General features: G+C 48.7%; 2 protein-coding genes across 2 annotated transcripts in view; one reads left to right on the top strand and one right to left on the bottom strand.

Moving 5' to 3' along the window:
• RP1L1 (RP1 like 1) overlaps positions 1-26,782 on the top strand; it is a 181,081-nt gene that overhangs the window by 102,349 nt on the left and 51,950 nt on the right. The gene's annotated exons all lie outside the window — the stretch shown is intronic.
• LOC308508919 (uncharacterized protein C8orf74 homolog) lies at positions 2,818-25,230 on the bottom strand (the record flags this gene model as incomplete). Its single annotated transcript, XM_081076417.1, has 4 exons — positions 2,818-3,054; positions 5,348-5,751; positions 23,376-23,568; positions 25,183-25,230. 4 exons carry the CDS (start codon positions 25,228-25,230, stop codon positions 2,818-2,820), a joined length of 882 nt encoding a protein of 293 aa, XP_080932543.1.

Raw genomic sequence — 26,782 nt, 5'->3', positions numbered from 1 at the left:
GTAGAACCTTCTAGCCCAGTGGAGGTTTCCATAAGGAAGGGCAAACTCCTACTTCCATCAACTCTGCTTTTGCCCTTGGCAGGTCTGATGCCATAGGAAAGAGAGTCTTATACCTGAGAAGTTTGATGAGCTTCGCAATAGTTCTGTGGATGGAGGAAAGAGGTTCCAGGGCTTTCTTAAATTTGTCATTCATTCCTTGCTTCCTTCCTTCCTTCATGCATTCATTCATTATTCAGTCTCCAAACATCATTTAACACCTGAACCTACTGTGTGACGCAACCGTAGCTTCAACCCCAACCCTTGCATGCTAGAGAAAGAGCTACCCCTGAGGGTGAAGAGCGGGCCTGCAGGCTGACAGTGTGGACACAGGCTGTAGGAGCCACATTCTCTCCCTCGCAGCCTCTGCAGAACCCACCCTCTTGCTGGCAACTTGGCTGGTGCTACTGTGTTGCCCCGAAAATAAGACCTAGCCAGACAATCAGCTCTAATGCTTCTTTTGGAGCAAAAATTAATATAAGACCTGGTCTTATTTTACTATAAGACCGGGTATTATATGATATAATATGATATAATATGATATGATATGATATGATATGATATGATATGATATGATATGATATGATGTGATATAATATAATACTGGGTTTTATATTAATTTTTACTCCAAAAGAAGCATTAGAGCTGATTGTTTGGCTAGGTCTTATTTTTGGGGAAACACGGTAGAAGGATGACGTTGGCCAGACCGGGGGTCCACCCTTTGGGGGTGGTGACTGGGAGCTCCCATGGCAAGAATCCTCCTGGGGGAAAGTCCCTTGGGAAGGACAGTGCCAGTAGTCCGCTGTCCACAGCTTAGGGTCCAAATGGCCTGAGTCTGAAAGGGTTCAAAGCCTCGAGGGTCCTGAGGGTGTTTCTGGGTAATGGCAGGGCAAAGCTGGTACACTGGGTATGGGTGTGGATGTGGATGGGTGGCTGAACCTTCCTCAACTTGGGAGAGAGGTAAGAGAAGAGAGAGCTGTTAATCCCTTTGTACTGAATTGACCCATCCCTATGTCATCTGATGTTTTCAGTTCCTCTGGATATTCTCAGTGCTGTCAGCCTAGCTTGGCCAGGGCTCCTGATTCTCTCCTGCTCCAGCATGGGGGGTCCCCAGCATATGATCTGGGCTGAGCAGTACACACTTGTCCCTTGTCCCTTCCACTTCCGTACACACAAACACACACATACACCCCACAGGCTCCAGGAGTGTTTGGGGATCCTGGTCAGGCCTGGGCAGGGTAGGATGGCAGCTCTCTTACTTCCCTCTGGGCCATAGCAATTTCAGACACACAGTAGCTATGGATGGTAAAAAGAATGTTTGTGGAATGAAGGATGAATACATGAGTGAATGAATGAAGGGATGACAGATCTAAGAAAACCGTGGAATCTCCTTCCTCTGTCTGACGAGGTATCAGATGTCTTAGGCATAAATCACCTTCACTAAAGCATCAAGGTAAGACGGGGAGAGAGTGTGGAGTTGTGCTCCCAGTGAGGCCTCCTTCCAGCCAGGGGTCTCCTGTCCTCTGGATTTCACTCAGAGGACTCCAGAGCTGGTAACATGTCCTCTCTAAGGCTCCCTGTCTCTATCTACATCCAACCTGGCCTCCAAAAGCAGATCCAGGCATACCTTAGGTGGCAAGACCTAGAAAGCATCTGTGCCCATGGAGAGATGGGCATGACAGGGACAGGGAGAGCTGCACTGTAGCCCATCCCATCGTGAGCAACGAGCATGGGGCAGACGGCAGAGGTGACAGAGCAGGTCATTGGCCTGGGAAGAGGCAGAAAATGGCACTGTCCTTTCTGCCCTCACCTAAGGGCCACAGTCACCTGTCAACTAAATGGCTGCAATGAGCCAACAACTATAGGATTTGTGTGGTTGTTTGCAAAAGGCACAATGCTGAAGGGGAACGAGCACAGAAATAAGACCCCAGAGCCTGAGTTCGAGTCCTGGTTCTTTCGCTGCCCCACTGCATGACTTTGAGGAAATACTCTACACCTCCTTGAACTTTGAATTCCTTGACAAATGGGAATAGCAAACCTTGCTTCATCTCTTTCCTAGGATGTTAGAGTGGGAGGAGGAACTCAGATACTAGCTAGCAACTTCCCCACTTAACAGAAGAGAGAGCTGGGGCCCAGAGACCGAAGGGACATGGGCAAGGTCACACAGTAGACCCGTAGTAGAGCTGCTGACCTCTAAGACCACACTTGCTCCCCTGCCTCAGTCTAAACAGTGTAGATTCTCCCAGAAGGAAGAGTTTTCCAGAGGCATGCAGCTCTAGGTCCTCTAGCAGGGGGGCCAGCACATGCACAGCAGGCCACATGCTCTTGAGCCTGTGGTGCAAATCTCAGAAAGACACCAGAATCCCAAGACCCGTTCTCCCTATGCTAGCAACAGGATCACTGCATTAGCTGGTAGTCGTTCCTGGTATCTGGTGTCACCCTCACTCTTACCTGCTTCAACCCACGGGTGGTAGTTCTGTCTTCAGCGTCTAAGCTCAGGCTTAGTCAACAAGTGATGTTTGCTGCCCACCAGGCACAAAGCTCTGTGCTTAGCAAAGAAGGACAACCTTCTTCCACCATGCGGGGAAAATCCATTTGAGTTAAATTTTCAGGTGGCAGAAGATGATTTCCAGAAAGAAGATAGAGATAAGATGATGTGTTGTTTCTTTTAATCGCTAGAAATCTCTGATCTATTGGGTACTGAGAACATCACACAATACTTTCATAATCGTCAATGTCTTTTCCTCAATCAGTCTTTAGACAGTGGACACCAAGGGCCTCCTACTTCTTGGCTTTTGCTTTCTTTCCTTTGGTTGCTTTGTTGAACTTGAGAGATTCGTCTTGGCCTGGCTGGCCAGTGATTGAGAGTGGGAAAGGGACAGGAGCGTTGAGATTTAAAATCTTCTTCTGAAATTTCAGGTCCAAAATATCGAAAGTTATCTGTATCTCATACTGTAGCAGCTTTTTCAGGCATTCAATCTGGATGTGAATGGCCTCGTTGATGAGATTTTCTAACTCCTGGAAGAAAAGGAACGTGGCTGGTGGAACAGGGCTCTGGAGAAGGTTAAGACCATCTGCAGATAGAGTTTCTCTGCAGGATCCAACTCTCAACTAGCCACTTCCTTTTACTGTGTGCTAGGACCTTCCATTCCGCCCCTCCAGGTCTCCTCTCCACCTTTCTCCACCCTACTCTATGCCCTGAGAAGCTGACTTATAAGAGCAGTATCGACTTGCTACCTTGACCTCCAGCTTTTGGTTGAGTTCCTGCAGTGGGAGGTCCTGGCAGGAGATCTGAACATGGGAGGAGAATGAGGTCTCTCACTTTCCGTCCGACCAGCTGTGGGTTGGCCATGGCTACAATGCTCTACCTACAGCCACACCTTCTTTTTTGTGGCCTCTCCCATAGCTATATCTCTGTTTTGGGGTTCCAGTAATTACTTCTTTCCTTCTTCCTTCAGGCCAACTGTGGCAATCACCCTGTTTGAATGTGCCATTTTTAACATTGTTCTGGGCCTAGAGACCAGCCTCAAACCCCCTACATTCTTGTCAATGCAAGCTCCATTTGGATATCATCCCCTTTCTTCTCTTCTTGCCCTCATCTCATTGTCACACCTCAAAGCTCTAGTAGCTTTTTTAGAGGGGGTGGGAAATTGCTCAGAAGTGGGTGTGCCCCTCCAACCACCCAGTCATTATTGCCACATTAAACAGGGGACCCCCTCTGTCATCTCAATCAGGATCCTGGAATCCTGGAGACATGAACTGTGTAATTGTGTTTCTCCAAGTTCTCTGCTCAAGCAACCAAACAGCAGAAGAGAGTTCATGTTTGGGTGTTGGAGGACTTACCTAGAGTATCCAATTGCCTAGAAGACATTTCTTTGAGCTCTCATATTTTAACTTAAAATCTCATTTCATTTGCCTTAGAATGTATCCTTGGTTTTTACATAAAAATCATGTCCTTCCCCTACACCCTTGGGAAGGATTATGCTCCACGAGGATGTACCATGTTTATTCCATGGTGTTGAGTGTCCCAGCTCAGGCACACCACCAGGAGCACACAGTGGAGAGGACTCTAGCCCACAATCCACCGGGCATGGACCAGCAGCAAAGTGATAAAGGCCCACAGAGGAGCTGGGAGGACGGGAAGGAACAGCTGTGTCGGGGTGGGGGACAGGATCGAGACAGGAGGTACCTCTCCTACCCTGACCTTGCCCATACATTCTAGAACAAGGGCCCTGGAAGGGGATGGAGACAGGTTATTGCTTGAGTTCTGTTGGGTTCTTCATGCGCTAAGATTATGTGGCAGCCTAAAGCACTGTGTATCTGGGAAACTTAACCTTAGAAGGGTATCATTCATTCTCTTGTGTTAATCATCCTTTAGAGATTTTTTCCAGTGTTTTACATGTATTTAAAGGAATACTTTCCAGAGTCGTTCACTCCTTGGCTGACAATTCAGAAACCAAAATCCTCTTGGAATTAACAGGCCCTGTGACTCCCAACCCTTCCCCCTGCAACATGCATACACATATATACACATGTACATGTTTCTGTGTTCAAAGGTGATAGAACAATGGTGACGTCAGTGCCTACGAATATGTATCGTTAAAACACAAGTTGAGACTCTGCCAGTCCCTCAAGAAGCTGGCTGCCGTGGGGTCAAGCTAGTCACCATGTATTGAAGAGCTGATCACTGGGTACGGTGGATCCTGGCGCCCCAGAGGTCTTGCCAAGAGGACAGCTCAGTTTCTTAGATCCACCCACCAGACTCCTCTAGGACCTCCCCGGACCCTAACCCCACTCCTTTGCCCACCTCGTCACATCACCCACCCTGAGCTGTCCCCCGTGGCCCTTCCTTCATCATGGCCCCCAGGACGTGGCTCTGTAGGCAGACAAAGGGCACTGAGAGAATCTGTGGTGGTTCAGAGCCTAGGGTCTTTTTTGGTGGAATCTGTCACTCATTGATGATGTAGTGGAAAGAACTTGGATTTAGAGGTCAGCCAGGCCTCAGTCCAAATCTAAACTCTACCATATGCTAGCTTGGTGGCCTTGGACAAGTTGATGAAATTCTCTAAAGCCTCAGTTGTCTCATCACTAAAATGGGGACATGAATTATACCTCACAGGGATGCTGGTGAAACATACATGAAAAGCCTATGGCAGAGGCTCAATGACTCTGTCCTTTTCTGCCCCCTCCTACGTGTGCAGACAATGGGGTTTCATCTGCGGGTCTGACTCCAGCCTGGACATTCTCTTGGTAGGGAGAGGGCTGGCGCGAGGCAGGTGAGCAGCCTCCTGTCTGGTGGGCCCAGCCTTACCTCTCTCTTCAGAACCCCGCTCTGCTGTGCTGGCACCTCTGAGAACTTCTTCTGTAGCATGTGCTCCTCCTCCAGCTGCAGCGTCTCCTTCACAAACATCACACTGGTGCGTTTCTGCACCTCAGCCATACTGAGCTCGGCTACCTGCTGCTCGTGCTTCCACAAGGCCTTGTCCATGCCCTCGGCCAGCGGGAGGGGCTGGGGCGGTGCGCAGACCTCCAGGTGGGCCACAGTCAGGTCGACTTCCTGGTCCTGGCCCAGCACATACTGGTAGAGTTTGTAGTGGCGGATGAAGGTATTGTGGAAGTAGTCGCAGAGCGCCAGCAGGTGGGTGGTGTTGAACTGGCCCTGGTAATCTCGGAGCTTGTTGCCTAGGATTGTCACCGCCTCAGTGATGGAGCAGCCTGTGGGCACAGGGGCCGGGATCGGGTGTGAACCAGGGCGAACTGCAGGGAGAGCTGATCAATATAGGCTCTGAACCCAGGCACTTTGACCCCAGTACCCATGTCCTACCAGCTAGCTTTTGGGAGCTATGGAGTGTATCATATTTCCCTTTTTACTTTGGTGTCCTGGAAGCTCAAAGCCAGTTTTATGGTAATAACTTACATCTATCCCCCCCCTTTTTTTTTCTTATGTGATGATCCCAACTCCTTATCTATATTTTGACTTCTAACTCTTGTTTTAAAGCCTTACTTCAGCTGTGATTTATATGGTTTCCACGTCAGATCCTTTGGGAATGAGGTGAGGGTATGAAAAAGGGATTCTGATAAGAGTGCAGCATGAGATGATTGGAGAGACAGATGTCCAGGCAACTATAATACTGGAGATTTCTGTCACAGAGTTAGGCAAATACTGTTTAAATCATGGAAAGATCAGCTCTGAGGGCAGTGCCCCTAACACTGTGAAAGCCTAAATCTGATAGCTGCTTATTCATTCCTTCCTTCTGACTTGGTGTCCCCACCCCCACCCCTGCTGGTCCCTGCCTTCCGACACACTGGCCTCAGCCTAGGATGGTCTGCTCTACACAGGACTCACTCTTCACCCTCAGGAGGGCCACCTTCTCACAGAGACCTCCTGGACCACCCCACCCCACGCCCCCTATAAATTAGTTATTTTGCCATATCAAGCAAAAGTTGAAGGTTAAGTTTACTGAAAATAATTTTTAAGAAATTAGTTTTATCAATTGTTTTACTGGAAAACTGACAGCGCTTTGAATATATAAGATTTGATTGCCTTGCTATTATGTATTTATACAAAGTTGAACAATTAAGTTCGCGAACTCATCCTAGAAAAAGTGCTACATTCCTCATTGCTGAATATCACTGTGGTCACCTTTGAAGTACTCCCCCTGGGAAGCTACGCACCCACACCAGCACCTAGTCCACCCTTCAAAGCAATTTTGGAACTCTTTTTCTGGAACACCCATCAGAGCTGTCATCGTATTACCCTTGCTGTCCTGAATGTCATCAAAATGTCTTCCTTTCAATATTTCCTTTATGTTCAGGTAAAGAAAGAAGTCACTAGGGGCCAGATCAGGTGAGTAGGGAGGGTGTTCCAACACAGTTATTTGTTTACTGGCTAAAAACCCCCTCACCAACAGTGCCGTGTGAGCTGGTGCATTGTCGTGATGCGGGAGCCATGAATTGTTGGTGAAAAGTTCAGGTCGTCTAACTTTTTCACGCAGCCTTTTCAGCACTTCCAAATAGTGAACTTGGTTAACTGTTTGTCCAGTTGGTACAAATTCATAATGAATAATTGCTCTGATGTCAAAAAAAGGTTAGCAACAATTTTGCGAACTTAATTGTCCAACTTCGTATAAAGTGCTTCTTTGCATATGTAATTTGACAATAACAATTAGGTAAGTACATAAATTACAGTAAAAGTTTTTTATAAACTACAGTTATAATGCTAAATTAGATGTTGATAAGCTTTTTAATTTTTAATTTAACTTAAAAATTGTATTCAGTAATCTTTATCACTAAATCGAATACAAAGAGCAAGATTTACATGTGTATAAAGCAGATATTGTACACATACAGCATGTGATCAGATAGGCAGACTGTGGTATTACAATTTGATAGGGGTGGGCAATTAAGGAAAAGTGTCTAAAATGGTTCCTTAACATAATCCAGCAATCCCATTTCTGAGTATATCTCCAAAAGAAATAAAATCGGCATTTTAAACAGATATCTGGACCCCATGTTCACTGCAGCATTACTCGTAATAGCCAAGATGTGGAAACAGTCTAAGTGTTGTTGATGGATGAATGGATAAAGAAATTGTGACAGACACACACACGCACACACACATACACACACACACCGTGGAATGTTATTCAGCCTTAAAAAAGAAGGAAAACCTGTCGTTTGTGGCAACGTGGATGGACCGGGAGGACATCGTGCTAATTGAAATGAATAAGACAAATACTGCATGACCTCACTTATGTGTGGAATCTCAAAAAGGGGAACTCATAGAAGCAGAGAGCAGAATGATGGTTGCCGAGGGCTGTGGGGAGGGGGAAATGAAGAGATGTTGGTCAAGGGTACAGAGTTCCAGTTCTGCAGGATGAACAAGTTCTGGAGCTCTGCTATACAGCATAGTACCTGTAGCTAATAATACTGTTTTGAATACTTGGGATTTGCTGAGAGTAGATCTTAAATATTGTCACTACAAATAAATGTGGGAACTATGTGTGATGATGGATGTTAATGAGCCTGATGGTGGTAATCATTTTACAATGTATAGGTATATCAAAATGTTATGCACCTTAAATATTTATTTGTGAATTGTTGAAAAATTGTTTGTCAATGATACCTCAATGAAGCTGGGGGTGGGGGAATCACACACACAATTTTTTTTTTTAATGGCTCCTAAGGTAAATAACAACAACAAGTAAAATGTTGACATGCGGTTTTGGCATACTGCAATGTGCACTTTCCTCCCCATTTTCTCATTTGATTCTCACAGCTTCTCACCTGTGTCATGGAGACCCAGCAGGCATTGGGACAGCGACCTCTGCATTCCTTGGCCTTGTGCTAGGAAATAAGCCAGCTAGGTTGCTGATCCTGGGGACCTCTTCACCCATGAACCCATGTCCAAGGTTGATGGTGGGGAGGGGCCCACAGCCAGCAGGAGCCCTATGTTCCAGACTCATCCAGAGCTTTCCAAAAATACAGAGCCTCCACTACACAAACACACACACACACACACACACACACACACACACATGCACACACATCTCCAAAAAGGAAGTGCAAATTCCGGGGTTTGCAAGCTGGGGGCTGGCTTGGGAAGTTTGATCAGAGTTTTGAGCCAAACTAAGCCAAAGAACTCAGACGTTAACACACAGGAGCCATTGAATCACCAAATGACCAATGGCAGAAGGATGGTGCCAAAGATCCCAAATGCCCTGCTCTGCCAAGTGACCTTGTCATGTGGCACCTGCCCTCAGTACCCTGCTCCCCTCACCTGTGACATGGCTGCTGGCTCCCTTCCTGTACATGTGTGAGCTTCATGCTGCTCAGATTTGGTGGGCATTTTGTTCTGTTCCTTTTTGCTTTTGGAGAGAGGTGGTTGACAATGACACAATCTACAGTCTCTCTCTTTCTAATGGTGCTCACCTACATTACATAATCCAGGAACAGTAGTTGAGAACTCCTCTAAAGGCAACATGCAAGTGAGTACCTAGCCAGAGAGCAAAACTGGACAATCAAGTGCAGAGAGGAGGAAGGGGAAATGCCAAGAGACCGGGTAGGTGCTTGTATGGGGGAGGCGCCCTGACCTGGGACGCTGGAGCTGCAAGCCCAACAAGGTTTCCTGCAGACAGGATACTGGAGCCAAGAATGAGGATGAATTTGGAAGAAATGACATTCCCAAAGGAGAGAAAGAAGGGATAAAGGCTGGAGGCAAGTGGAGGGTCTGTGCACAGACCCACATGGCTCACAGCTTGTGGGAGGCAAAGGTAGAGTCTGGGAGACAGGCCTGGGGGACAGAGGGCGTGAAGTCTTCAGTTTGCAAAAGGCAAGCGTGCACGTGTAAGCCACATTAAAAAGCTGGACTTCAGCACGGAAGCTGAAATTCATGGAACCAGAGGACATCTGAGGATGGACTTCAGGCTCCACTGGGACCCGGTGGAATAGCATCCAGAATTTTGCATGCACATGTGTTTCTGGAGAGAGTACGCATAGAGACAATCATCAAATTCCTGAAAGGAAAGTTAAGAATTGCAGCCTAGAGCTGCCGAACCATTCAGAGGTGTTAAGACGACAAGTGAGACATCAGATGGGTATTTCAGAAGGATGGTGGTGGTGAAAGGATGGCAGGATGACCAGTAAAAGAATCCCAGAGGGTGGGGGAGCAAGGCAAGGTCACTGGTTTCTGATAATCAAAGCTGGACTCCAGGCCTGTGTAGAGGTGACTATATGGCAACTTTGGGAGGTGAGTCATCACGTCTTCTCTGGGCTCCTCAGAGCTGAATTGCTGGAAGCTGCGCCATTCCCATCCCAGCCTGGCCTGGCAATGCATGGGGCTAGGTCACTGGCATCCTCCACACATGGGGGCCATGACTGCTTTATTGCCAAGGCCAGCCCTTGATGTTCTCTACTCACCCAGCAGGCACGCCCACAGCCTAAGTTTGAACCAAGAAGTCTGCGAGCCCAGCTGTGCTAAGCACCCTCAGTAAGGGTGTGCACCTGCGACCAGCTGCCTGGAAGAGGCCCTACGATGGGCATGAGCTATGGCCTCAGCCTACAGCTCGTATAATACAAGGACCTTGTCCTGCGTCAACAGGAAAGGAGCCCCTGGGCTGAATTCTAACTTTCAGCCCCAAGACACTCTACCAGGTCTGGTTTTCAGCAAAGCTCGTCCCAAGCTGGCTCATGAGACACGCTTTCCTGGCCCCCAAACCACTCTCTATTTATTATGGATTGAGAAGTCCCGATGACTCAGGAAGCCGAGGATTAAGTCTCAGGGAGAAACCTCTGGCTGCCAGGACGGACAGATCTGTACCTGTAAGTGGCTCTTCAATAACAGGGAGTGGCCCTCATTTGCATTGGCTGCTGAGAACTTCCTGAAGATGGTCCCCAAGCCCCTGGAGGCCAGCACCTGCGCAGGATGCAGGCACAGGAGTGGAGGAGGAGGGCAATGAACAGAGAAGAGCGGGGGTGAATTGACAACACCAGACGCTCCGGAATCAGGGCAAAAAGGCACTGGGTTTGGACCAGGTGCTCTGGGCTGCCTCCCACTGCCCTGCACACGTGAGTCTGGGCTGGGAGAGAGCAAAGAGATACACCAAGTCCAGGCAGGGGGGCTGCTCCTCCAGGGTGGGCATGCGGGGGACGATCCAGGTGCCAGTGGTGCCCCTGACAAACCAGTTTGGTTGCCCCCGCCTTGGCTCCCAGGGGAGGAACCAAGTCAGGCTGCAGCCTGGTCAGATTACCAAATGCCTGAGCACCTACCAGGAGTGGTGGGAAGTAGATGAAAGCACAGGGACTGTACCTCCACCTCCACCCCCCACCCACCCCCCCTCCCCGCTGCCCCCATCCTGCGTCCTGAACGCTGTCCCCTGCCCACCTTTCTGCTCTCAAGAAAGTTCTGCCAAACTCATTCACCCCGAGGGGCCAATGACAGCGACAGCTCAGAGGACTCTCCTTTAGGGAGCTCTCACTGCCCGGCACACCCTGGGTCACCTTGGACCCCACCCAACCCCCCTTAGCTCTGTGAGGCACACGTAGTCACCATCCTGAGTTTAATCAACAGAGAAACTGAGGCTCAAAGAGGTCAGGGGATTTGCTCAAAGGCACACAGCTGGCGCGTGACAGAGCCAAAATTCAAAGCCCAGCCTGACCCAGGGAGGCCCCTTTCTGCCATCCAGCTCCAAGTGGCTTTGGGCTTTCCTTGTAGACCTTTGGAGGTTCACACCAGAAGGGGCCTCCAACCCTCTCAGTCACAGTTTTCCAAAGGATGTTCTACAATAAGTAATAATTACTTACCAGTGAATGCTCCATGGCCAGAGACCTTGAAAATATATTGGATCAAGAGAAATTAAACAGAGCCCTTACTATGCTAATGAGCTCAGCAAAGGACCAAAAAGAGTTGAGTATATGCAATGTTCCTCAAGTTTATTTGAGGCAAATAATCTCTTGGGACCAAGGAGCGTATTTTCGCAACTATTGAGCTGGTCTAGTCCTGTCATTCTACAGGTGGGAAACTGAAGCCCAGGGAAAGGAAGGCAAACCTGCCTGAGGCTCACTGTGGCGAAGTCAGGCCCTGAGCTCCAGCCCAGGGGTCTTGTGATTCAGGACCTGTCACCACTAGCAGCGTGGGGAAGGGATTGCTTCTGTTTTTCATCACTGCCCCCGTGGCCCTGCAGCTTCTTGGTAGGTCAGACATGGCTCAGAAAGGTGGGCTGGAGTGCTGCCTGCCCAGGGAAAGGATAAGCTGGGTCGGGAGATATGCGTCTGGTTCTGTTCCGAGCAGTTTGCTCTGTGGATGCCCTTGCTGACGGCTGGTCCTGGGGACAGGCAGAAATCTCAGGTGGGAGCCTGAGAGCTCTCTGCCTCTGCTTAAGACCACCTCCCGTGACTCCTGCCTGTCTGGGCTGCTGGCCTCCCCTCCTTCTGCTGTGGAACAAGCAGTTCCTTTGGAAACACCCCCCTCCCAGGTATCCAGTGGCAGAGCTCCCTCGGAAGCTGCAGGGACAGGAGAGGGGATGGCCCGGTTTGGTCTGACTCCCCACCTGGGGAGGAGGGCCAGTAACATCCTTGCGACCTTATCAGCACCACCTAGGATTGGCCAGAGAAGGTCCAAGCTAGCTGGAGGTGAAGCTGCCAGTCACAGGGCAGTGACCTCGGGACAAAGGATCCGATGACTGGCTTATTTCTCTTAACACAATGTCCTCCAGGATCATCCATATTGTAGCATGTGTCCGAATGTCCTCCCTTTTAAAGATCGAATAATATTCCATTGCAAGGACATACCACATTTTGTTTATCTATTCATTGTTGATGGACCCTTGGGTTGCTTCCACCTTTTGACTATTGTGAATAACGCTGCTATGGACATGGGTGTACAAATATCTTTTCAAGTCCCTGCTCTCACTTGTTTTTGGACATATACCCTGGAGTGGAATTGCTGGCTCATATGGCAATTCTACATTTAATCTATTGAGAAACTGCCATACTGTTTTCCTGTTCACCAGGTTTTTTATTTTTATTTTTAAGATGAACCAATAGCCACATTAAAGGAAAAGTCTACCCAAACACTAGGATTAAAAAGACTTCGTTGCCCTTTGAAAGAGTCCCTCTCTGTTTACTTTCCTGGGACTCAAAGGGCAAACACAGAATCATGCGCTTTAAAGATTGTCATGGGCTTTTGCCCAAGCTCTTCTCTTTGCCCACAGTGGTCCCCTACCTTGTCTGGTTGGCAAAGGCACTACTCACTAGTCCTTGCCCCCATTTCTCAAGAAGTTGGCATGCTGAATGCTAAAGAGCTTTGGCAGGAAGGACAGACCCTGGGGCCAGAAGGTCTCAAGGTTAAGGCTGGTTCTGCTCTTTACTATGTGATGATTTGCAAGTTACCTAACTTCTCTGCACCTCAGTGGCAGCATTGTGAAATGGGGACAGTAGTACCCACCCATCCAAGATTGCTGTGAACATTAAATGAGCTGCTGGCCTCTCCTCCTTCTGCTGGGGAACAAGCAGTTCCTTTGAGAACAGCCCCCTCGCGGGTGTCCAGTGTCCAGTGATCTATGTGGAGAGCTTAGCGTATCGTGACTGCTGAGTAGATATTCGCTGTTCTCCACCCCTTAGTACAGTGCTCTGTCAATGCTTGCTGCAGAATGGCTGAGTGAGTGGGGCAGGATTAAGCTGATTCGGGGTGGGGGGAGGAGGGGCAGAGGGCAGACTAGGATCCATCAGGCAGAAGGCTCAGAGAGACAGATTTCAGTTCAGCAGCAGAAAGAACTTTCTAGAAGCCAGAGCTTTATCAATGAAGCAGGTCTTGTCTTGAGGACAGAGGAGGCATTCAGCTGGAGAGATTTCTGAATGAGGTGTGTGTGCTGCTGATGGTGGGGAGCTTGTATCAGGTGAGCTCTTCGATCCCGTTTGACACTAAGAAGCCATGGTGATTTCCACAGAGCTGACATTTCCCGATAGCCACATCTGTAGTGCTGTGGGTCCTCCTGAGCAAGCTCTGCAGCTGTCTCAAGGTTGGTGAGGGGAGCCCTGACTTCGGATCTTTACATCATCCTTCTCGTCATCCCTGAGATGGAAATGACTAAGTCATCCCCCTGTCTCAGGGACGTGGCACTTCATACCCGTACTTTGTCTCCTTTGATGTTGGGGGGCTCCTAGACCACCCAGCATGTCCAGATGACCGAGGAAGGGTATGGGAAGTTAGAAATAAGGCATGGGGTCACTCTAAAGGGCCAGAGGTCTGGTCTCAAGAGCACTGGTACCTTCTGCCCACACACAGGTGGCACCTCCAGGCCAGAATACATTAGCCAATGGGCGTAGCTCCTTCTCTCAGCTGAGTCTGCACCACCCACCCACTGGAGTCATCCTGCTGGGGGCCAGGATCCCAGGCTCACACTGTGGGTAACTCCAGGTGACCCACGTAAGGAACCCAGCCCCCAGGGGTTCCACCTGGTTCTTCCAGGTTCTAAGCTCTTTCTGCACGGCAATAGCTATGTTCTTCTGCTCATCACAGAGTGTTCTCCTGGGCTATGTGCTTCCAGGCCTTGAGATGCCCAGTGTACAGCTCCCTCCAGGCAAGATGGAAGGTCGCATGGTGAGGCTTGTGCTCTGCAGTCACACAGACCTGGGTTCAAACCCTAACTCCACTTCCCAGAGGCACGATCTGGTACAAGTTATTAATACTTAAACTCTCTGGGCCTCAGCTCCTTCATTTTTAAAATAATGCTCATGGTGCAAGGTTGTAGTGAAGATTACAGTGCTATGTATGAAAATGCCAGGCCTGAGCAAGCCCTTGCTGCTCCTGCCTCTGCAGGGTGTACGGCGCCTTGGGAGAGTTCCTAAGGCACAGTCTTGATTTCTGGCCTACTAAGTGTCACAGCCTTTCCTGGGGAGCTGTGACCTCATTCAGTGTTATGGGCTGAATGAACAGGATGTCTGCTCCTCACGCCCCTCCCAATTCGTATGTTGAAGTCCTAACCCGCAGGACCTCACAATGGACTGTATTTAAAGATAGAGCCTTTAAAGAGGTGATTAAGGTTAAATGAGATCATTGGGAGGGGCCCTGATCCAATAGGACTGGTGTCCTTAGAAGAAGAGACTAGGACACAGATACACACAGAGGGAAGATCACGTGAGGGGCATAGTGAGAAGATGGCCATCTATAAACCAAGGAGGGAGGCCTCAGAAAAACCAATCTTGCTGACACCTTGATCTTGGACTTCCAGCCTCCAGAAAGAAATATGAGAAAATAGATTTCTAGTGTTGAAACTGTCCAGTTTGTGGTACTTTGTAATGGCAGCCTGAGCAGGCTCAGGGAGTTACCTCTGAAATGATAGTTGCCCATTTGCCCCTACAAAGGCTCTCCCACAGTCTCAATCAGTGGCTTCTGTGGAAGCTTCCTCTCTTCATCAATAAAGAAGTTGCCTCCAAGGGCCTCTCCTGTGAGTTTAATCTGAGGGGCAGCAGGTTCATGCTGGGAAGGTGAACCTGCTCTCTGTTCAGGCTGGTCCTGAATCACTGGAGGCTCCCCTATGTGGGGCGGGCATTTGGGGGCTGGCAGGTAGACCCTGGTCATGGCCATGAGGGTGCTGGGAGGAAGAGCTCATGCAGGGAAACTTGGGGGAGTTATTGACTGCTGCCAGCCTCGGACTATTGGAGGTGGGCAGGCTGGCTGCCTGGATGGCATTTCCTGGAGAGTCAGAGGGGCCAAGCGTGGAACTGCAGATCCCAGTGCTGTGACACACTTCACCGGATTCGCCTGACCACCTTATACCTCCACTGACCAGTCATCAAGCCCCACTTCTTCCCACCCCCAGGATTTGGAGATCAGGCCAGCAGCAAAGGGGTTCTTCCTAGCCCAGGTGTCTACGTGGAGCATCAGAGAAAGGCCAGTGCTCACCAGATGATGACAACAAGAAGCAAAAGCTGCAAAGGGGCTGAAATGATGGCTGGTGCAGGAAGCTCTGCAGATGAGTAGTGGTCGTGGGTCCCGGGCAAGCGTCGGTTCTGCCCTGGCTCGTACACTTCCAGCCCTCCATTCTTTCTGAGTGAAGTCTGGGGCAGAGCAGGCTGTTTCCCCTCTACAGCCCCCCTGCTGCAATGTGCCAGTCACAGACGGAAGTGCAGAGCCTCCTGGGTACCCTGAATCTCTGCAGCTCCCCCAGGCCCAGGACGAGTCCTCAGGGTCCCCATATTCCCCAGCAGCTCTCTCCTTCTTGCGACTTCTACCCACCAGGATGGAGCTGGCAGCCTCTGCCCTGCTGTACCTTGCCTGGTGACTTCACCCTCCGCCCCACAGAGACAGGACGGAAAGGAACTACCCATGGCGTTCTAGAGGCTGGCAGAGGAAGTGCAATGAGAGAACTTTCTTCTGGCCTCAGGTTGAGACCAGAATGTCCTGGTGAGCCATTTGCCAGGACTCGGAATCAGCTTGTGTTTTTGAATAAAAGGCCAGCCACCCTCTCCCTCCCGGTCCCGAGGCCTGATTGGGTGGAGAGATAAGCTGAGGTGTCAGCTGTCCTGGCAGAGTTCTGATTCATTGTTGTGCAAACATGACTCTCCTTAAACGTTGTCTGCCAACTTTGTTATCTAGTATGCAAGCTCAATCATCCTTAGCCCCAGATTAACAAAAAAAAAAAAAAAATTCCTGGAGAAGCTACCTTCCAAGATGAGTGACGGCCCAGTGTGGACTTTAACTGAGGCAGAAGTTTGAATGTGAGTGGCTGGCCAGGGAACCCTGGCTCTCTGCACCCAGCACATCACCACCTGTGATAGGTGGGACATGTGCCCAGGAGACGGGGCAGGGTGGGATGTGAGATGGGAAAGACCTGACCTGCTGTCTTTGCCAGCCCTTCCTGCCCCTTACCTCCTGGATCCCTAACAAGGGCAGTGAATAGATGCCTTGGGCAGGGACGCCTCCTCACATGTGTGCTCACGGGTGGGTCACGCATGTGGGCCATTAAGGGCCAGGCTGCAGGGTGTCTGGACCTCCATTCTACTGGCCTGGGATTTGAAGCCACCTTCAGTCCTGCTTGCAGGGTCAGGGTACAAGAAATGGTAAGACAGCCCGCCCCCCGAGGGGCAGAATAGAACAACGTCTCGTCTTGCACTGCCAGCATCTGCTCTTCATCCCTCCTCAGCTCCATGCATGACGGACACATGGGAGTTAACGTGTGCTGCGCCCTTACACCGTGCCTGTCACTTTGCAATATGTTTGTGTGCCCGATCTCATTTAATCCTGCCACACTGCCCTATGCATTGAGATTATTATTGCCCTCGTGCTAGAGATGAAGAAATGAAGGCACAGAGAGTAAAGTGACATTTTCAAGGTTACACGGTAATCAGTGATGGAAATGGGATTTAAACTCAGATCTTCTGACTGCAGCATTTGGTGCCTGACACTCCACTGTGCTGCCTCTCACGTCACCTGGACACACCACCCTCAAGGGAGTAACCCTGGGATGACTCAAGCGCCCTAACCTCCTCTGCATGCAGAACAGATGATCTCCATGAGCATCAAGAATCTACTCATTCATTTATTCATTCATTTCTTCATGCACTCCCCCTCCCCCCACTGTGTGCCACATGCATTGTTTGGCACTGAGAGAACAGATAGAGGGGATAAAAATGAAAAAGCGTAGATGTCCTCTCCAGATGTTCCAGCCCCTCGTGGTTGGCCTTCTTTGTACAATTGTAGGCCTTTGGGGGAGGAATTTAGATCTGCCTAGAAAAGGAGGGAGAATGGCCTGATGGAAACAGGGCCTGAGAAGGATGAACGAGGCAGCCATCCCAGGAGCGTGCCTGCAGGTACCCAGAGATGCACTGTAGGAATCCAGTTCTTTGTCCCCGAGGTTCCCTCCTAAAGATAAGAGCTAGCACTCACTGAACACTTACCAGGCACTAAGTGCCATGCTGTGGGCTTCACATACTAGCTCATTTAATCTTTAAAACAATCCTAGCAAGTGGGTAACCGAAGGCTCAGAAGTGATGTGACTGGCCCAGGACCGCGCATCCAGTAAGGGACTGACGTGGGATTTGAATCTTCTCTTTGGGTGCTGAGCCTCCGATGGGTTCTGTTTTCAGTGAGCTGAATTCCAGGCAAGGGGGGCCCCTGCCGGAGCTTGTTCCTTTCTACTCCGTGTTTATACCAACCATGCTTCACAAATTTTGAGATGATTTAAAGGTAAGAGGAAGAACTTGTAAGCTGGATGGTCCAGGATCTAGAGTGAAAAAGGTCAGGAGGAAGGAAAGATGGATCAACATTGACAAGATGGAATCAGTGGGGATGATTGTCAAGTCCCACATGTACCCTCAAAGTCTCCATTGCACAGGGGCAGGACAGGAAAAATGGTTCCCATATGGGATTGCCTGACTAATATGAATCAATGTAACCTTGATGCTGATAAAGTAAATGCACCCTTAGGGTATATTAACAGGAATATCATCACCAGGACAGGGGAGATGATAAAATCCCTGAGTGCTTCACTGATCAAATCACAGCGTGTATTGTGTTTGGATCTGGATGCCATATTTAAAGAATGATATTGACAAACACAAGTATGCCCAGAGAAGAACAGCAAGAAAGGTGGCAGTGGTGGGAACGTGGGGAGAGGGGGACTATGGAAATGATGCTCTGTTAAGAATGACAAAAGGCACGAGGGGATGTCTAGTTTAAATGTGAAGACATGATAATCCCATTATATAAAGCTCATTAAATATCTCCAGGGCCTGCACACTGCTTCTAGAGGACAGACTTCATGTAAAAGGTGTAGAAAGCAGATGCAGCAAGATATTAAAAAGAATTTCCTAATAACAAGAGTGGGGCACAAAGGAATGAATTGCCTCTGTTTCCCTGTCTCCTGGATGTTCCCTGTTTCCTGGATGGTGCCCACAGAGGCTGGAAGAACTTTATTGGCTGGTTGACGGGCTCCCTGCAGAGAGGGAATTAAGTTTTCTGATCATGAAGTTTCCTTCCAACTCTAAGGTTTTAGACGGCTACAAGACACCGACAGGCTGTGTTGGCAAGATAAGCGATAACCAGAAATGCCGGCAGCTCCAGTGCGATCTCATCTCCTCAGTATGGAGTTAGGTTTGCATCATCATCGACTGTTTTTCAAGGCTTTGGCCTGTGGAAGGCTCTGATAGAAACTTGAAAGAGCCCGAGTTCCCACCTGCTTGGAGCTGACGTTCTTCTTCCCGCTTGTCAGTGTTTGTTCTGGCCCTGCGCCACTGCCGAGCGCCAGTGATGGGCTGAACTCTGGTACCCACGTGTAGCTGTGAGCAGCGGGGTGTGGGGCCCAGAGGGATGCCAGGAAGGCCGCGGGTGTGGGGAGCTTGGGGGGGGATGAAATTTCCCCAGGATCTCTAAAACCAGCCCTTACGCAATGACTCAAGCTTTCAGCCTGGGACCACTGGGAGGGAACAGCAGCCTATAGAAGAGAAGTTGAAGGGTGCATGGGCAGCTTAAGAAACAAAAAGAGGCCGATCCAAGTGCACGTAAGATGTGTGATGGGAACACTGTATGGCTTGAAGCAGAAGAGTTATGGGATTTACTTTGTGTCTGGAAAAAAAAATCACTATACTCTTTGGTGAATGGGTGCAGAAGTACAAGATTTGAAAGCAGTGGATTGGCCAAGAGATGGAAGTGGGTTAGAAAGGGTAGTGGATGAGGAAGTGGTGAAATGTGGTGTGATGAGGGGAGGCCGTTGAGGTGCTGCTGATAGGACAGGTGGATGAGCTCTGGGTACGACAGGGATGGCAGGCATCTGGTACCAGAAGGGTGCCTTGCACACAACACTGCGATACCCCCACAGCCTATCTGATAACAGAGATGGCTACTAAGGGTACACAGCATGGACACATGGAGCAGAGCGGTGATTCATGTCCTGGCTGGGACACAGAGGGACAGCTCGAGATTTCATCCCACTACTCAAAATGGTGCGCAATTTAAAACTCAGGAACTGTTTATTTCTGTAATTTCCCATTTAACATTTTAGACCACAGTTGGCTGCAAACATTTTCAGACCACAGTTGGCTGCAAACTGAAACTGCAGAAAGCAAAACTGTGGACAAGGGGGGACTACTATATACAAGCAACTCTTAAAATTCAACGTTAAGAAAATAGCCTGATTTAAAAATGGGTAAAGACCTTAACAGACACCACACCAAAGAAGACATACAGATAAGTACAAGAAAAGAAGCTTCACATTATATGTCATGAGGGAAATGCAAATTAAAACAATGAGATACCATTACACTCCTATTAGAATGATGAAAATCCAGAACGCTGACAGCACCAAATGCTGGCGAGGCTGTGGAGTTACAGGAACTCTCATTCATTGCTGGTGGGCATGCAAAATGGTGCGGCCACTTTGGAAGACAGCTTGGCAGCGTCTTACAAAACTAAACATGCTCTTACCATATGATCCAGCAACTGAGCTCCTTGATATTTACTCAAAGGAGTTGAAAACTTATGTTCACTGGAAAACTTGCATGCAGATAGTATTTATTAGAGCTTTAGTCCAATAAATTGCTCAAAGTTGGAAGCACCAAGGTGTCCCTTGTCGGAGAACGGATAAATAAACTGTGGGACATCAAGGCGATGGAATATTATTCAGCTCCAAAAAGAAATGAGCTCTCAAGCCATGAAAAGACACAAAGGAAACTTAAATGCATATTACTAAGTGAAAGAAGCCAATCTGAAAAGGCTACTTACTGTATGATTCCAACTACATTCAGAAAAAAGACAAAACTACTGAGACAGGAAAAAGATCATCGGTTGCCAGGGGAGAAATGAGTAGATGAAGCACAGAGGATTTTTAGGAAAGTGAAACTACTCTGTATTTTCCTGTAATGGTGGATATATGTCATTGTACATTTGTCCAAACCCGTAGAATGTACACCACCAAGAGTGACCCTAACGTAAACTGTGGGCTCTGGGGGATAATGATGTGTCAGTGTGGGTTCATGAATTATAAGAAATGCACCCCTCTGGAGGGGGATGTTGATAATGGGGGCGGCTGTGCCTATGGAGGGGGACAGGGGGTGTATGGGAAATCTCTGTATCTTTTACTCTATTTTGCTGTGAACCTAAAACTTCTCTAAAAAATAAAGTCTGTTAAGAAAAAATAGTACAACCTGAAGCCATAAAACTCCTAGAAGAAAACAGGGGAAAAGCTCCTTGACACGGTCTTGACAATTATTTTTTGGATGTTGACACCTAAAGCATGAGCAACATAAGCAAAAATAAATACATTGGACTACATCAGACTAAAAAAGCTCCTCCACAGCAAAAGAAATGATCAACAAAATGAAAAGGCATCCTGTGGAATGGGAGACAATTTTTGCCACCCCATATCTGATAATGGGTTAATATCCAAACTACGTTAGAAACTCAGACAACTCAACAGCAAAATCTCAAGTAATCAGTTGAAAAATGGACACAGTACCTGAATAGACATTTTCCCAAAGAAGATATTCAAATGGTTAACAGATACATGAAAAGGCACTCAACATCACTAATCATCAGGGGAATGTAAATCAAACCCACAGTGAGATGTTACCTCGCATCTGTTAGAATGGCTGGTATCAAAAGATGAGATAACAAGTACTGGCAAGGACATAGACTAAAGGGAACCCTTCCGCACTGTTGACAGGAATGTAATTTGGTTCAGTCACTGTGGAAAATGGTATGGAGGTTCCTCAAAAGCTTAAGAATAGAATTATCATGTAATTCAGAAATCCCACTTCTGGGTATTAATCCAAAGATAATGAAATCACTGTCTCAAAGAGATATCTGCACTCCTGTGTCCATTGCATCATTATTAGAATAGCCAAGACATGGAAACAACCTATGTGTCCATCGATCAGTGAATGGAAATGTGATTTTACACACACACACACACACACACACACACACACACACACACAAATATTATTCAGCCACAAAAAAGAAGGAAATCCTGCCATGTGTAACAACATGATGAACCTTGAGAGCATTATGCTAAATGAAAGAATTCAAAGACCAAGACAAATACTGTATGATCTCACTTACGTGTGGAATCTACAAAAACGGAACTCATGGAAACCAAAAATAGATTGGTGGTTGCCAGAGACAAGAGTGGGGATTGGGAGGGAAATGGGTGTAGTTGGTCAAAAGGTATCAACTTCCAGGGATAAGTAACTTCTGGGGATGTAATAAAAAGCATAGGGACTAGAGGTGACATACTGTATTGCGTATTTGAAATTTGCTAAGAGAGTAGCCCTTCAAATTTCCCATCAGAAGAAAAACCTTTTTAATGAGGCATTTTGCAATATATACATATCTCAAGTCATTATGTTGTACACCTTAAACTAAAACAATGTTCCATGTCAATTACATTGCAATAAAACTGGAAAAAAATAGTACCAAGAAAAGTTTTCCAATCTATTTAAAGTGACCCCCATGGTACTCCATCATTCCACCATCTTGTTACGTGCATTTCCTAACGTGAGGTCGTTCGTAACCACGACCATCAGAATCAGCTCACCTTTGACATATCACGACTGTCTAATCCCCAGACCTCATTCGAGTGTTTTAAATTGTCCCGGTAACAACCTTTATAGCAAAAGGACCCAAATTGGGGCCACATGTCACATTTAGTGACCCTATCTCCTCCGTGTCTTTCAGTTTGAAACTGTTCCTCTGTCTTTCCTTGGCTCCCATGACCTTAATGTTTTTTGAAACTGTCCATAATGTGATGTTTCCTCGTGATTAGATTAGGTTCTGAGTCTTTGCTGGAACCATCACAGAAGGACGCTGGGTTCTTCTGCCTCCTACTAAGTGCCACAGGTGTCTCAGTGTGTCTATCCTCTTACTGAGGATGCCCTCTCGGAGCTTTTGATTAAGGCCGTGTCTGCCAGGGAATACTATAAAGTATTCCCTTTCCCTCTGTGATCAGTCAGGATGTGGGGAACTTCTTTGGAAGTATGGAAATTTCCCGTTTCTCATCCTGCATTCGCCCGCTGGTGTTAGCGCCTAGTGATGATTCTTGGCTGAGTATCTCTGTGGTGGCCGTAGAAGGGCTGCTCCATATCTTTGCTTAATGAATGAATCTGCATCTCACAGCCCAAGAGATTGACAGATGTGACTACAGGCCCTCGTGCCAAAGAGTCACAGTGAGAGATACTTATCCTCTTCTCCTGAAGCCCCAACACAGGCAGGGGTTCCCTCTCTAATCCATCCGTAGATGCTCCGTCTATAAACTTACCTGCCTGCTAGTCCAGCATACCTGCCTGCAAGCTGATACCTGTAAGGGACTCCCCCAAGACATTCAGCAGAGCAAAACCTGATACGGGGAACAATTTGCAGTCTTTCAGGAGTGCAATGGAAAGTCAATGAAGGGTTTGAAGTAGAAGAGTGACATGTTTGATTTAGGTTAAGCAAAAACAAAACTAAATGAAACAAAAATTCTGAATTATGATCCCTCTTCTCTCTTCCCTAAAACAAAATTTGACTTCCCTCTGGGCTTTCTGTCAACAAGCTACCCCGGAGGTATTGATCTGATGATAAAATTCACACTAAAGTGTAAATGTCTGTTGTGTGAACAGCTAGCAGTGGTGCAAGATTTTCAGCCAGGGAGACCCGGGAAAAGACTCAGCAAGAACATTCTGTTTGTTCCACTTTCTGGGAAGCCTGGACAGGGGCCCCACTGTGAGGAGGGTAAATGTCAGGGAACAAAAGGCATGGGCTCCGGGCTCTTCAGAGGGCTCCTGGGGCAGTGACAGTGGGGGGAGTCCTGTGCGGTCCCCTTCCGCCCCCCCACAAGCCTATCTGACTCGCCCTGGATGCCCCATACCTTTGGTTTCCTCGAGCAGCTCTTCTGTGAACTTGACCACTTTGGCCACCTCCACCCACGGAAAGCCTTTGCCCACAGCAAAAATGATGCTTTCATAGAGGGTATCCAGCAGAATGCTTCTGCGCGAGTCTCTCAGTTCATCAAACTCCTCCCAGTTCAGCAGTCTCCGTAGGTGCTCCCGACCCGCTGCTTTCTGCAGGGCGTGGTGTGAGGGGTGGAGGGTGAGACTGAGGAATCAGGATGCCATCCTCAGTAGGCAAAAAAGTCCCGGGGACCCCACACGCTCCCCACCACCCTGAAAAATTATTGGGAATGTGGGAACGCCTGGGTAGAACTATGCTTTCATTTCTGGACAGCTTTCTCCCTCCCCTTTCTGGGAATGTATTCTTCTTTCGAGTACTGCTTATTCCTCTGAGAGTTCTCGTGCTGGCCATGGCAGTCGTGGTATTGGAAACCTCCAGCAGGCCTGAAGTTTTGAATGATGGTCCTCTCTTCCTCTTTCCTAAAACAAAATCCGACTTCTCTCTGAGCCCACTCTCAACGAACTCCCCTAGAGCTATTCGTCTGATAATGAAATTCATACTAAAGTGTGAATGACTGAAAAGAGGCCTGGTAAGGCAAGAAGGAACGCATCTTGCTTGGTGAAAATGCAGGCACCCTGGCAGGCTAGTGGGTAAAGACTGATCCGGGTACTTTTTTTTTCTATCTGTAAGTAAGAATCCATTTTACTTGAGAGTTCACCTGGCCCTTCCAGAAAGGTTCTTATAGATTACCGACATATGTTGGAGAAACAAGTGCCTTTAAAAGAGGGGGTAAGAAAAGGTGTGTCATGAAGTGGAGACTCACGCATACAGGAGTATTGCTCCCCTGGGGTGAGCGGACGCTCTGGCTGGAGTGACCATGGATAGGGGGAACTGATGGCTGACGTGGTGCCAGAGGGGGACCCACAGCCTGGTCCTCAGCCTCCTGGGACTCCTTTCCCACCAGCACTGCTCTGCCGCCTGACCCAGGCAGCCCTTCCCACAGCCCTCACAGATCCCCGGGCTGGTGTCTGATGAGACAGCTCATTGGAAGATATAGACAAGGTGGTAAAAGCCTCATCCTAAGGTGGAGACAGAGGGGCCCCCAGGGGCAGCCTTCTCCTGGTGCCTGCCCAGCCGCTCATAGCTGTGGGTCTGAAGCTGACCTGAGCACACAGTTGGCATGAGGCCCACTTGCCTGAGGTCGGCAGCAGTGACAACATCCTCTGTGGACAGCCCTGTCCTAGAAAGTGCTGACCGAGAGGTCCAGGCCCTTTGGATTGGATCCTCACCACTCTACAGGACCCCTTGTCATGCCTTTCGGCCTCAGAATTGGTTCTGAGAAACTGATGAAATCTGCCCCTCTCCCAGAGGGGCCAGAGAGCAACAGACCCTGTCATCCCTCCCTCCCACACACACACACACACACCACACTCCCAGAGAGCTCAAGGGCCCTGTGACCGGCCATGGGGGCCTCCATGGCGTCTGGAGTGGAGGCAGGCACAGCGCCTGCACGTCCATCTCCTTCCCTCCAGGGACTCTGCCACATCAGGGGCTGTCCCTATCAGCCCTGAAGATCTGGAAGGGCTGGTGAGCCTTTGACCGGGAATTCCTGCTCTCACACACACACCCGCTGCAGGCCTCAGAAGTGGTACACTGGGAAAGCGGTGATGCCCGAGGTGTTTGTCCAAAAGACACACCGTTGAGGGGCCGCCGCTTTTCGCACACAATGCAATTTTAGACCACTCCGAACAAACTTCCTTAGAAAAGCCACATTTTCTCTTCACCTGAAATTGGAAAACTTTTTTCACTCCCTGGGGTGTTAAGAGTGCCATGGCCCCTGAATCCGGTTGCTAAGAGACCCAGCCAGGACTGACTCAAAGTTCCCAGAACCTGGGGGTAAGGGTGCGGCTTTGTGAGGTCATGAAGACCTGCTTCAAGGTGGCTTTTTCTAGGCTTCTTTCCTCTCAGCCCCTCCTCGCTGCCTAGATGCTGGGTCCCCCCTGCCTACCTGTCTGGGGACACTGATCCCTTTCCTATCTCCCACGTCTCCCTCGCAGACTGTTCACCTTCAGGATGTGAACCTTCTTAGGCTTTCCTGCAAACACACACACACGTCCCCCCCATCCGACATATCCTTTTCACCCTTTCTCTCCTTCCTTTCACAGCCAAGGATTTGTGTCCATGAAAAGATTGGCCTCCATTTGCTCTCCTCACATCCTCACTGACTCCTCATCTACTAGGATCCGGCTTCCACCCCACTTCTTCTGGCCAGTGGCATTCATGACTCCCTGTTTCCTGCTTCTTGACTTTGCTTTGAGGTATAGGAAACAGCTCCGCAAGGGTGTCCCCAAGTGCAGTGCCCAAGCACCCACATGTCGATGTTCACAGGGCTTCAGTCTCTCTCCTGCCTAGTTTTGTCCTCCTCTGTCCTGGAAGACCTGCTGCCCGCTGGTCATCTGAGGGGCAAGTCCTGCTTTTCTGCCTCCCTGACTGTAAGTCCTGACTCTGCCCAGCAGCCTCAGTGAGGAAAGACCAGGACCTTGGCTGCGGTGGTTGCTGAGCTGTCTGGTCCTGGGGCTGCTTCCACTGGTACCTGGCCAGGCCTCCTCAGTCCTCTGGGCTTCAGCCTGGCCTGGGGGCTGCTGGCTAGGACAGCTTTCAGGTTACAGCTCTTCCCCCAATGGGCAAGGAGTAGGAGATCCCAAGCTTACAGCATCTACCCCCTCACCCTCAGAGCCATCATCCCTGTCAGCCAAGGACTCCATCAAGACTTCTTCCATGGCCCACCTTCCTTATCCTTATGGGAACATAACTTCAGGGCCCTCACTGCTTTTCCCACCAAGAGGAAGACTGGTTAGGGCCACTTTGTTCTCCCTTTGCAGATGTCAGGGGCAAGGCAATGAGGTCCTCCCATGAGGCTCTTTGGCTCCTCATGCAAACGTACCCATTTTCTCTTCAACGACTTCCACTCTCTCGATTATCTCATGTAGGGAATGAACACACAAAGCGCGCCCCGTTGCAACACGTACTTATGTCATAGATCTCTTCCCATCTCGTCATCCTTGGTGTTTGTTTCTTTTGGACATATGTTTACTTCTTGGCTTCTAATAAGCCGCTCTCTCCTGAATGAGCTTCTGTTTCTCCACCCATTCCTTCCCTGCCTTCTGTGAAGACTTCTGTTTGCCCCTTACATGTCAGTAGGGTTCTGTCCACTCCTTCTTATCTTTCTAAGTCACATATTCCTTTTTAAAAATTCTGTTATGGTGAGAACACAACATGCGCTCTCCCCTCAATATATTTGTAGGAGCACAACACAGTGTTGTTTCCGACAGGCATGAGGCTGCTCAGCAGCTCTTTAGGATTTACCTGTCTTGCATCATTGAA

Source organism: Rhinolophus hipposideros, assembly GCF_964194185.1.
Source record: "Rhinolophus hipposideros genome assembly, chromosome: 16".
Taxonomy (NCBI): Eukaryota; Metazoa; Chordata; class Mammalia; order Chiroptera; family Rhinolophidae; genus Rhinolophus; species Rhinolophus hipposideros.
This window is presented reverse-complemented; position numbering and strand designations above follow the sequence as displayed.